The sequence below is a fragment of the Narcine bancroftii genome, chromosome 7 (genome assembly GCF_036971445.1).
Source record: "Narcine bancroftii isolate sNarBan1 chromosome 7, sNarBan1.hap1, whole genome shotgun sequence".
Lineage (NCBI taxonomy): Eukaryota > Metazoa > Chordata > Chondrichthyes > Torpediniformes > Narcinidae > Narcine > Narcine bancroftii.
In genome coordinates this window covers 180719418-180732569 of record NC_091475.1, presented here as the reverse complement: position 1 = coordinate 180732569, position 13152 = coordinate 180719418, and the positions used below count along the sequence as shown (strand labels likewise).

Genomic DNA, 13152 nt, shown 5'->3' with positions numbered 1-13152 from the left:
AAATGCACGTCAAACACCAATCACCTCCTCCAGACTGATTCTTTGGGAGTACTTACTATGGTATTATGGGAATGATTGTCCAAGCTCCTTCATTCTTGCTCAATTCATGAATAAGCAACACTGTAGGCAGTCGCTAAGAGGAGAGAAAAAGATGAACATAACTGAAGTAGAAGAGCAACCCCACTTCCCTCCTTGAAAAGCACAACTTTTGCACATAAATATTAGTCCTCCTGTTCATGGGAGGGTATAAAATATGACTCCACCACCATGACTGACAAAGCTGATGCACAAACTTTGGCCTTGGAAGTTGGGATGCATGTTCAGTGCTGTATAACGAAGACACAGACTCAAAGCAAGCTCCCCACAAGTCTTCATGATCACCAAGTGCGAACCTCTGTTTTCCAGGCTTCATTTTCTGCAGGCACGGATTCAAAGAGAACATTGGTGTTCAGCAGTTGGATTGAATCCAAGATGTTTGGGCAGCTCTGCACATGAAGTAATTCTCACAAACAGCACACCAGGAAGGGAAAAAAATGATTTTTAACTAGCCTTTTAAACATTTTATAGAAATTTAAATGAAAAAATATTAGAAAATACATACATGTTAATACTTGTAGTTCTTACATTTTACTATTCGTAACATTTTGAAACATTTATCTGAAAAATTACAATTTCATTGGACAATTAATCATATGGTTCAAATAGTTTGTATGGTTAAAGAGAGTTTCAAAAATTTGCTGGTTTTCCTTTAAGAATTCCTATTATATTTAAACATTGTATACAAGACAATGTATAAATTATTTACTATTCATACTCTATTTTATTAAGATATGCAATTATTATGTTTAATATGTAACATGTAATATTTATCTCTTCCAAACTAATAAAAAAAAGTTTTTAAAAATGTCCAATTGAGTTTGTTGTTGAAGAGTCTGATGATGAAGAAGTAGCAGCTGTTCCTGAACCTGGTGATACGAGATTTGTGGCATCTAGACCTCTCTCCTAATGGCAGTAGCAAGAACAGAGTGTGTGCTGGGTCCTGGGTGGTGTAGATCCTTGATGATTGCTGCTGCTCTCCGACAGCAGCATTCCCTGTAGATGTTCTTCATAAAGGGGAGGGTTTTGCCTGTGATGTCCTGGACTGTGTCCACAAACTTTTGCAGGGCTTTATGCTCAGGGGTATTAGTGTCCCCATACCAGACCATGATGCAGCTGGACAGCACACTTTCCATTACACATCTGTAGAAATTCGCCAGGGTTTCTGGTTTCATACCAAATCTCCACATACACCTGAGGATGTAGAAGTGCAGGTGTGCTTTCTGCAGGATGCCATTAGTGTGTTGTGTCCAGGAAAGATCCTCTGAGATAGTGACTCCCAAGTACTTATTGCTCACCTTCTCCACCTCTGATCACCCAATGATCACTGGATTCCTCTGGTTTTCCCTTCCTGAAGTCAACAATCACTTCCTTAGTTTTGGTGACATTGAGTGCAAAGTTGTTATTGGTGCACCATTCAGCCAGGTTTTCAATCTCCATCCTGTATGCTGACTCATCACCTTTCTTTACACAGCCCACTACTGCGGTATAGTCATCAAATTTATAGATGGTGTTACTGCTGCACTGAGCCACACAGTCATAGGTGTAAAGTGAGTAGAAGAGGGGACAAAGAATGCAGCCCTGTGGCGCTCCAGTACTGATGGAATATGAAAACAAATCCCGGACATCCTTGAATTTCAATGAAAAATACAAAATAATGCAGCCTATGGAGGTAGGCCGAATGACTGACTTGCATGTGAGTACAGGTGTATCCCAAAGTTGCTGTGGTCTTCATAATGAAATGGTGACAAATGTGGAAACTGCAATATCTGGTACTTATATTCAACCTTTGCTAAACATTCAAGGTACTTTTACCCAAGACCAGTAAAGAAAAAGATTGCAGATTTAAGTTTAAAATCATCTCCATGCACATTGTTTGTACTAAAACTCCAATTAAATATATCAGTGCAATCATTTTCATGCAGGCTTTAGTGAGAAGTCAAAGTTCTGCAATAAAATATGGAATACAGTTTATTTTTTCCCTCCTGAGGAAATATTAAAGGACATACCTAGAATGCATTCTATGCTCAACAATTCTCAGCTGTCAAACTTTTATTTATGGAGCATTCTGTGATCTGTTAGTAGTTTGACACATAACCCAAAATGGGCAAGGAATAAAGAAACTGTTGTCTATCTGTCAATGTCTCACATTGTTTTTTTTAAAATTTCTGAATTAAAGCACATTAATTTCCAAATTTATTAGGTTGTTGCTGTTCATAATGGATATTAATAGTCATCATCAAATATTTTCTTTTAGCACATTATAATAATTGTATCTATGACAGTATGTACCTCAGTAATAGCAGAAGATTCCTAGTGAAGTTATCATGACCTGAGATCAAACAAATATTTTCAAGGGTGCAACAGATTCATAGAAAATTCTATGTGTTGCATATTATATACTGGTATTAATTATGGACAGAGGCAGCTGACTGGTGAATGATAGAGGAAAAAACAAGGAAAAGAGTCAAAGGAGTGAGCTGGAGAGAGATCAAGATATACAGGGTGGGGTGGGTGATAGGTAGGGACAAAGATTGCCAGTGTTGGAATCTGATAAGAAGATGGCAATAGTTGTATAATGAGAGACTAGATGGAACTGAAGGAGAAGGGAGGGAGAATGAAGATGGATGGGGGGGGGGGGAGTGGTCTGTGTGTGAAAGACAACAAAAATGGGGAGAGGGAAAGGGTAAGGGAAAGAGGGATGAAGGAAAATAGTTCAGAAGAAGATACCTGAAATTGAACAATTCAATGTTCATACCAGGTGGTAGATGAGATTTTGTTCCTATAGTTTACATTGAGGTTCAAAGTTCAGATTTATTGGAAGAGTACATGCATGACATCACATGCAACCCTGTTTCTTTTTCCTGCAGGCCAGGCAGAATTTCTACTTACCATTAGGCAAAAAAACTGTACTCAAGAAAAGATAGGTATACAAAACAGATAAATGTAAACAAAAAAGGAAATGTAAACAAACTGATGGGCAGTACACAAAATAAATATTCAATAATAATGTGTAAAGTAAGAATCCTTAAATGAGTCTGTGATTGAGTTTTTTGTTTAGGAGTCTATGGGTGATGGGGTAGCAACTGTACCTGAACCTGGTGATATGAATCTTGTAGCACCTATACCTCTTTCCTGATGACAGCAATGAGAACAGATCATGTCCTGCCTGGGTGGTGTGAACCCTTACTGATTTCTGCTGCTCTCAGTGGGCAGATTTTCTTGACGGTGGGAGAGCTTCACCTGTAATGATCTGAGCTGTTTCCACCTTTGGCAGGGCTTTCTGCTCAGAGGCATTGGTGCACCCATATTTCCGACTACACCAAAAGAAGTTTGTCAAGGTTTTTGATGTTGTACCAAACCTCTGCAAACTCCTAGTGGCGCTGACACGCTTTCTTGATCCTAGCAGTGGAGAAAGCCCAGGACGATTAAGTCAATGTGAGAACAGGAAGGGGAGCCAAGTGGCAAACTAGTTTGGGAGCCCTACATGCAGTAGATAAGATTAAAGGAGGTGCATGTGAATTTTTGCCTTGTATGGAAGGGCTGTTGGGATGGTGGTGAGGGAGGAAGCATAAGTCCAAGTGTTACACTTCCTGCAGTTGCAGGGGAAAATGCCACAAGTAATGGAGAGGCAGTTGGGGAGAATGTGGACAAAGGAATTATGGAGAGAGCGATCCTCGCAGAAGGCAGAAATGGGTGGGGAAAGGCAGATAGGTCTGGTGGTGGAGACAAGTTGCAGCTGGTGAAAATCACAAGTGGAGGGTATGAGATGAAAGGTGAGGATGAGGAATCCTATCCCTGTTGTTTTTAACAGTTTTTGGTGGTTTGGGGAGGGTAAGAGTGGAATGCCAAGAGATGGGGGAAATGCAGAAGATAGTTCTATTATTAACCTCAGTAGAAGGGAAGCCGTATTGATTAAAAAGAAGGACATTTCAGATGACCTGGAATGGAAGAAATCATCTTGGGAGCAGAGAAATTGGGAGAAAGGGATGGCATCCTTACAGAGGACTGGGTGGGAGGAAGTATCGTTGAGACAACTGTGGGAGTCATGGACCTATAGTCAATGTCAGTATACAGCTTGTCTCTTGAGATAGAGACATGTTTCTCCATTATACTGGCTGTTCTGTATGATCTTTAAGAAGACTTTTAAATACATTTATACGTGCAATGCCATCCTGGCACTGCACAGGTTTTCTTTAAAATTTTCCAGCAAATTAACCAAAGTGTAGGGACAGGAGCAAAGGAGAAAATGAAATTGAATGTCAACAAAAAAATGTGCTGAAGTTGTCAAGAAGCCTACCTATTATGCAATTGGTTATTTGGCACAAAGTCAGTCAAGTGAGGACTTCATTCCCTGGAGTGCAGAAGAATGAGGAGATTTGATAGAGGTATACTAAATTAAAATGGGTATAGATAGAGTAAGCAGGATTTTCTCGCTGAGGGTAGGTGAAGATACAAACCAGAGGACATGGGTTAAGGGTGAAAGAGAAATTTAGGAGGAACATTAGGGGACATTTCTTCACACAGGTTGGTGGGAATATGGAACGAGCTGCCAGCTGAAGTGGTGAATGTGGACTCAATTTTAACATTTCATAAAATTAATATGGAATGGGTGGAGATCAGTGGGACTAGGCAGATTAATAGTTTGGCACAGACTAGAAGGGCTTATTTTCTGTGCTGCAATGTTTCTATGGTTCATGCCTTAGATATTTTATGTGTATCTGAATGCAGCACTTCAAAATGAGAAACCTAAGGAGGACAGATAAGTAAGATTGAAAACAGAACAAAATTCCTTGCTCCATCAGAAAAAAAACATTCCAACAGTAATAGTGGAAATTTTCACACTCACACCTCGGCAAATCTTGCCAAATAAAGACCAGTGTGCAGGCAGTTGCTCAGAAGAATTGCATTAACGTTAAACTCACTTCACAAGGATCCTGGATGATTATGACAAGAGTAACATTTATGGTGTCTAGGTTTCCATTTCATCCAAATTAAAGAGCAACTACTCGAAAAACAGAGTTAAAATGTACAAATGTAGCAATCAAGTTATGAAGTTTGTAAATTTATCTCAACTAAACAGGTAATTTTCAATTTGTACGATGATAGCTTAAGTAACTATTTCATCTTATTTCTGCTACTAACACTGAAGGGTTTGATTTATGAGAAGCTGGATAGGCTGGGTCTTTTCTCCCTGGAGTGTAGGGAGCTAAGAGTGACCTCATGGAGGCATATGAATTCATGGGAGGGACAGATAATTTTAGTCTTGGTCCAGGATAGGATAATTTAAATCTAGTGGGGCAGAGGTTTAAAGGGGGAAAGATTAAAATGGGACCTGTTGGCCAACTCTTACATTTACAGAGTGGTAGATATATGGAACATGCTGTCAGAGAAGGTGGTAGAGGCTAGTACAATTACAATGTTTAATAGATTTAAACAGATGTATGGATAAAAATGATTTAGAGCAGGGGTGGCCAATCTTTTAATTTTTAATTTAGATGTACAGCATGGTAGCAGGCCATTTCAGTCCACGAGTCCGTACCAGGGAGTTAGGTGGCACAAACTCATGGGTAGAAATGGCCTGTTACCATGCTGTATATCTAAATTAAAAATTAAAAGATTGGTCACCACTGATTTAGAGGGTCATATACAGGGAAATGGGACGAGATCAGGTGCAAGCCAGTGGAAATTTGTCATGTCATCTGCATTCCTCAACAATTTCTACAGATGCATCATTTAAAGACTCCTGTCAGGATTCATCAATGTGTATGTAGTATGGGAACTGCTCTGCCAGGCACTGCAAGAAACTCCATAGTTGTAAACACAGCTCAGAATGTCACGCAAACCCCCTTCATTCCATTGATTCCATCTATACTTCCTATTGCCTTTGAAAACAGCTAAGATATTAAAAGACTCATCTCATGGTCACACTCTCTTTTTCCTCCTCCCATCGGAAAGAAGAATCACAAGTTATGAGAACACGCACCACCAGATTCAAGGATAACTTCTTTCCTATCTTTCTTTTCAGACACGTGAATGAATTTCAAACCAATAAAATTATGTTCCTTTTTCTCTGGACTAACAGATTTCTCTCCGTAAAGCAGTGCTTTATTTGCTGAACTATGTGTGAGATGTCTACCTAGACTTTTTTTTCCAAAGCAAACCTCGTTATTGCACCTTGGTATATCTGATCATAAAGATGAACTTGGAATGACAAAAAGGAAATTCAGAACCAGAAATATCATTCAATAGGAAATACCAGAAGGGTGGAAGAGCTAAAATAAAGCTTAAATCTGAGGAGTGAAGAGAGATTGAGGATAAAAGAAGATAAGAAAAAAGGGAGGACAAGGTGGAAAGACAAGGTTAGGTAGAGAAAGAGGTAGCAGGGTGAATAAGTAAGTTAAGGAAGAGGAGGGAAATGGGAAATGAAGAATAAAAGTGGTGTGACAGAATATACATATGGATTTGGAAGATAAATTAGGGCAGGGTTTGTTAGTGTAGGTCACTTACGGACACTTTAAAACAGATCTTATTAAAAATACTGGGGCTCTGCTAATGCTAGACATGTTGGGACCTCAGGGATTTTGCAAAAGCTTTGGAGAGTGCCCAAGAAACTTCACTAATGGATTGTTGTTTACAAAAGGCAACAGATGAAAGAGCTTGTCGGAGCCGCATTCTGTCTGGAAGGTAACTTGCTGTTCTAAGAGGGTCATGTGGTTTTGCAAGCAGAGAGTCAAACAGGCTTTCTCTGTGTGAGAGAGAAAGACAGAGAGATACAGATCAGTTCTACAGTGGTACAGTTAACAACAGCAGCTGGGACTGGTCAGGACAAGCTGGCAAGCTTGTGGAAAACCCCATTTGGAAGATGGGTTGTGAGTGTTAGTTCAGCCTGGTCAAAGCCCTTGTGGTTCATGCAAGAGGAGAGGTCTGGCTGCCTAATGTTTCACTTGAAATAAGGAAAACAGAAAGAAACTCTGTGGTGACCTGAAAGAAAGAGGTCATCATCTGGAGAATCCTGAAGGGGTAAGTTTCTTCGGCAAGACACTGAAGTAGCTGGGTGTCCAGCGTACAACAAATCTCTCTTTGAAAACCGACAAGAACCTTCCTGAGCGGTAACTATTTACCTTTCAAGCACCAAAAGCCTGGTGGAATTCATAAATGTTAAATTCTGTGCACAGTATAAGAATTGCCAGCAAACAGTGAACTTGGAGGAATGAGAAGTAAGATTGGACTGTGAATTAAATAACTTTTCTGAACTTACACATATATTACATACACTTACGGTTAGAATTAGAAGGGGGTTGTTAAGTTAGTTAAGTTAATAGTAATAAGTTGAAGTTTGTTCCTGTTTTCATGTTTAAAAATAAACATGCTGGGTTTTAGGGTCCTCTGGGCTCGTAACAGAAGGTTCCAACGTCTTTCTCGAATGCAACAAAATGCAGGATGCTGCTACCACTACAATTGTAATGGCTGTGACCAATGCTGTGGGCGTGCATTTCCCACCCTTCTGGGCCAATCAGCCCAGGAACTGGTTACAACTGGCCGAGTCACAGTTCCAGGTCAGAGGCATTGTCTCGAAGGATACCAATTCTGGCAGGTTGTCAGCACCTGGACACCACTACTACAGCAAAAGTAAGCTCCTTTGTAGAAAATCCTCCTGTGAAGCACAAATATGAGCAATTATGGCATTTCCTCCTCAATTCCCTGGAACTCAGCTGGCACAAGCGTACCATCCCCATCCTGAATATGCAAGGCCTGGGCAATAGAAACCCCTCCGATCTCATGCACAAAATGGTGGCTTTAGCAGATGGACACACAAACTGTTTCTTTTTCAAGGCCCTGTTCCTCTCCAAACTACCAGTGCTTGTTTCCTTGGCAATATCAGACATGGATTTCAGCGCCCCATGCCTGATAGCCAAGGAAGGAGACAGGCTTTTCCGCACCCCGCAACGGAGCTTGATACACGTTCAACCGATCTACGCCATTGGCACCTCCGGCTGACACCCCCCACCAGGTCCGCCAGCAGTAGCCACAGCCTAACCGCAACGTAACAGGTGCTCAGACAAACAGATTGATTACTGTTTCCACAACTGCAGAAGGGGCTGCAATGCTCGGCAGTGCATCCCTCCATGCTCGTACCCCAATGCCAAGTTGAACACAGCGACAGGAAATTAATAGGCCTGCCACTGATAGTGGCCTCAGTGGTTGGCACACATAAAGGCCTACTCTACGTAAAGGACCAACAGACAAGGAGGGATTTCCTAGTCGACACAGATGCAGAGATAAGCCTCATCCCACTAACATATTTTGAACTCAAGCGCAACCCATTGGCCAGAAACATTATCCCTGCCCACATGCGACAGAGACTTGCGCCAGAGCTTTCTTGTCCACCTGGGTTGCACACTTTGGCATCCTGACCACATCACCTCAGAGTGAGGGGCCCAGTTCACATCCTTGCTCTGGTCCAACCTAGCCAAGTTCTGCAGCAGCCAGTTACACCACATTACGGCCTACCATCCTCAGGCAAATGGACTTGTCAAATCTTTTCACCACCATCTGAAAGCATCCCTGAAAGCTCAAGTACAAGGCCCGAATTGGATGGATGAACTCCCATGGGTGCCGTTAGGAATTTGCATGGCACCAAAAGTCTTGCCAATGCCGTTCACCAAGATAGTGTACAGCTCTCTGCTTACCATCCAAGGGAACATTCACTTCAACCCTCCTGACCCTCAATCCAGTGTCTCAAGACGTCCTACAGTGCTTGAGGGAACAAATAGGTAAGCTGAAACCTCCACCACCTTCCCAACAGTGCTTTCCATCCTGCCATGTCCCTGCAAATCTGTAGTCAACCGACTTTATTTTCGTTCACAGAGGACAGCAAGGATCACCTCTGCAATGCTCCTATGAAGGCCCATTCAAGGTGTTGCAGCACAATGGTGTTGATTTCACTCTGGACATTGGCGGGCAGCAGGACATGTTTACCATTGGCCAACTAAAGGCAGCGCGTTTAGACTCCGGCCAGCCTGCCCTGGTTCCCCAGGTCAGACACAGAGGCTGCCTGCCTAAAGACAGTACTGTGACTTGCTCAAAGGGTGGCAGCGATTCTGGGAGGGGGGATGGGGGGTAGTGAAGCAGGCCAAGCGACCGTGCAGTTAGATGGGCCGAATTTCCACCCCAGTCGTTGAGACAAAATGGTATGGGCCTTTCTCATGAGAAGCCCGCGTTTGGCGACACGTGTTGCCCGGGAGATGTCACCACTTCCTCGTTGTGCGTCGCTGGGCAGGCAATGACTCTGCAACACGCTGACATCACTCAGACCAGTGCGCCCCAGACAGGAAGTGGGCTGTCCCCTCAAAGCAGCGCGAGAGATTCAAATAAAGTTCAGTTACTGGTTCATCCTCGTGCTGCGTGGGTGTGCTTCATTTCAGTAGCAGTGCCAGGAGCAGCTGCTACATAGCAACATTAACTTCAAGTTGCAGGCTGCTTGTACTGGCTTATGAGAACCAGATATCGGGACCAAGATTTGTGAGGGTGCCAGTGGAAAGCAGGGCTCTAGAAGGGCCTCAGTTTTTAATAGTTTTGGTTCAGAACCAGGGACCAAGGAGGGTGACTTGGATGCCAGACCTCAACTTCACAACTGGAACAGACAGGAAACCACATGGTTACAGAGGTTACAGGAGTGCCTGAGGCAGCTGCATCAGAGGAGGTGGTAAGATGCACAAACACTCAAGTTCCTATGAAGGAACTTTCTTTTGTTTCTCTTTCTTGATAGAGGTGCGAGACTAATAGTGTCTCTTTGCATGCCTTTACAGATAAAAGTAACCAAATGTTGTGTTTATTATGTACTGAACAATATCGGAACCTGGATTACTTCATAGAAACATAGAAGATAGGAGCAGGAGTAGGTCATTCGACTCTTCGAGCCTGCTCCGCCATTCAATGAGATCATGGCTGATCTTAAAGTTCAGTACCCTGTCCCCGCCTTCTCTCCGTAACCTTTAATACCCTTATACTGAAGAAATATATCTAATTCCCTCTTAAATATATTTACTGAACCTGCCTCTACCACCCTCTGTGGCAATGAATTCCACAGATTCACCACCCTCTGGGTCAAGAAATTCCTCCTCATCTCGGTCCTAAATGGTTTGCCTATTATCCTCAAACCATGGGCCCGGGTTCTGGATTTTCCCATCATTGGAAACATCCCATCTGCAACCATTCTGTCCAGTCCTGCCAGAATTTTATATGTCTCTATGAGATCCCCTCTCAATCTTCTAAACTCCAGCGAGTACAATCCCAATTTGCGCAATCTTTCCTCATAAGTCAATCCTGCCATTCCAGGTATCAGCCTGGTGAATCGCCTCTGCACTCCCTCCATTGCAAGAACATCCTTCCTTAGATAAGGTGACCAAAACTGCACACAATACTCCAGGTGGGGTCTCACCAAGGCCCTGTACAGCTGCAGTAAGGTATCCTTGTTCCTATACTCAAACCCTCTTGATATGAAGGCCAACATACTATTTGCCTTTTTAACCGCCTGCTGTACCTGCATGCTCGCCTTCAGAGACTGGTGTACAAGTACCCCTAGGTCTCTCTGCACTTCCCCATCTCTTAATCTATTGCCATTCAAATAGTAATCTGCCCTCCGGTTTGTATTACCAAAGTGGATAACCTCACATTTATCCACATTGTAGTGCATTTGCCATGTATCTGCCCAGTCCCTCAATTTATCCAAATCACACTGGAGCTTCCTGACCCCCTCTTCCGTGCACACAACCCCTCCTAGCTTCGTGTCATCTGCAAATTTGGAGATATTACATCCAATCCCCTCATCCAGATCATTAATGTAAATCGTGAACAGCTGGGGTCCCAGTACAGATCCCTGTGGCACCCCACTGGTCACCGCCTGCCACTCAGAAAACAAGCCATTTATCCCAACTCTCTGTCTTCTACCTGCCAGCCAGTTCTCAATCCACATCAATACTTTGGCCCCAATCCCATGAACCTTGATTTTGGAAGCCAGTCGTTTATGCGGGACCTCATCAAAGGCCTTTTGGAAGTCCAGGTACACCACATCCACTGGCTCTCCCCCATCTATTTTACCTGTCACCATCTCAAAGAATTCCAATAGATTTGTCAAGCACGATTTACCTTTTATAAATCCATGTTGACTCCGTCCGATCTCTTCTCTGCTAGTCATATGCTCCGCTATTACATCCTTAATAATGGATTCCATCATTTTGCCCACTACTGATGTAAGGCTCACCGGCCTATAATTCCCCGCTTTTTCTCTACCCCCCTTTTTAAATAGTGGGGTAACATTAGCTACCCTCCAATCCATGGATACTGATCCTGAGTCTATCGAGTTCTGGAAAATAATTCTTAAAGCATCTGCTATCTGAATGGCCACTTCCTTAAGTACCCTAGGATGTAGATTATCAGGCCCTTGGGATTTATCTGCCTTCAATCCCATCAATTTCCCCAAGACCATGTCCTTAGAGATACTGATTTCTTTCAGTTCCTCCCTTGCATTAGTCTCTATTTTTCCCAACATCCTTGGGAGGTTATTTGTATCCTCTCTTGTAAAAACAGAACTAAAGTAAGAATTTAATTGGTCTGCCATTTCCTTATTCCCCATTATATATTCCCCTGATTCCAACTGCAAGGGACCTACTCTGGATTTCACCAATCTTTTCCTCTTGATATATTTATAAAAGCTTTTGCAGTCGGTTTTTATATTTGCCGCAAGCTTACTTTCGTAATTTATTTTTGCTCTCTTGATTAATCCCTTTGTCCTCCTTTGGTGCATCTTGAACTGCTCCCAGTCTTCGGTTGTGGTACTTTTTTTGGCCAATTGATATGCTCTGTCTTTGGACCTAATGCTGTCTCTAATTTCCCTTGTCATCCACGGTTGAGTCACCTTTTTTGGTTTATTTTTATGCCAAACCGGTATAAACGATTTTTGCAATTTCTCCATTAGATCTGTGAATGCTTTCCATTGTCTATCCACAGTCAACTCCCCCATAAACACCACCCAATCAATCTTACTCAACTCCCGTCTCATACCATCATAATTCCCTTTATTTAAATTCAGGACCTTAGTCTCGGTTTTAATTTCATCACTCTCCATGTCGAGTGAGAATTCGATCATATTGTGATCACTCCTACCCAAAGGGCCTCGTACAACAAGATTAGCCCCTTATCATTGCATAATACCCAATCTAAAATGGCCTGCTCCCGAGTTGGTTCCTCGACATATTGGTCTAGATAACCATCCCGTAAACATTCAAGGAATTCCTCCTCCTCAGTATTTTTACCAATTTGACTAGTCCAATCTATATGCAAATTAAAGTCTCCCATGATGACAGCTGTTCCCTTATTGCACGCTTTTCTAATTTCTCTTTTAATGCCTTCCCTCACCTCTACACTACTATTTGGAGGCCTATATACCACCCCCACTAACGTTTTCCGCCCTTTGCTATTCCTCAGTTCTACCCATATAGATTCCGCATCTTCCGAGTTGATATCCTTTCTGTCAATCGTGTCGGCCCCTTCTCTCACCATCAATACTACCCCACCCCCTTTTCTTTCTTGCCGATCCCTCCTAAATATCGTATACCCCGGGATGTTAAGTTCCCAGGCTTGCTCACCCTGCAGCCATGTTTCTGTAATCCCAATCAAATCATATTTGTTTATCTCAATTTCCACAGCTAATTCATCTACCTTGTTCCGAATGCTTCTTGCATTAAGATATAAAGCCTTCAGATTTGCTTTTTTCACCCTCCTTGCTCTTTCTGATTTTTTACTTTCGCTGCCTAACCTAACTTTTCCTGTTTTATCTTTTCTGTCCTTTGCCTGTATGATAATACAGGTTCCCATCCCCCTGCCAAATTAGTTTAAACTGCACCCGACGGCTGTACCAAACCTAGCTGCCAATATATTGACCCCTTTTGGGTTTAGGTGTAACCCATCCTTCTTGTAGAGGTCATGCCTTCCCCAAAAGAGATCCCAATGATCCAAGAAGCCAAACCCTGTCCTTTACACCAGCCCCTCAGC

General features: G+C 42.6%; 1 protein-coding gene across 5 annotated transcripts in view; it reads right to left on the bottom strand.

Annotated features, from left to right (window-relative positions):
* Positions 1-13152, bottom strand: part of b3glcta (beta 3-glucosyltransferase a) — a 155725-nt gene that overhangs the window by 118563 nt on the left and 24010 nt on the right. For all 5 annotated transcript variants that reach the window (XM_069892526.1, XM_069892529.1, XM_069892525.1 and 2 more), the window contains exon 5: positions 57-133. In XM_069892526.1, coding sequence (XP_069748627.1) covers positions 57-133 — 77 coding nt within the window. The remainder of the gene's footprint in view (positions 1-56; positions 134-13152) is intronic.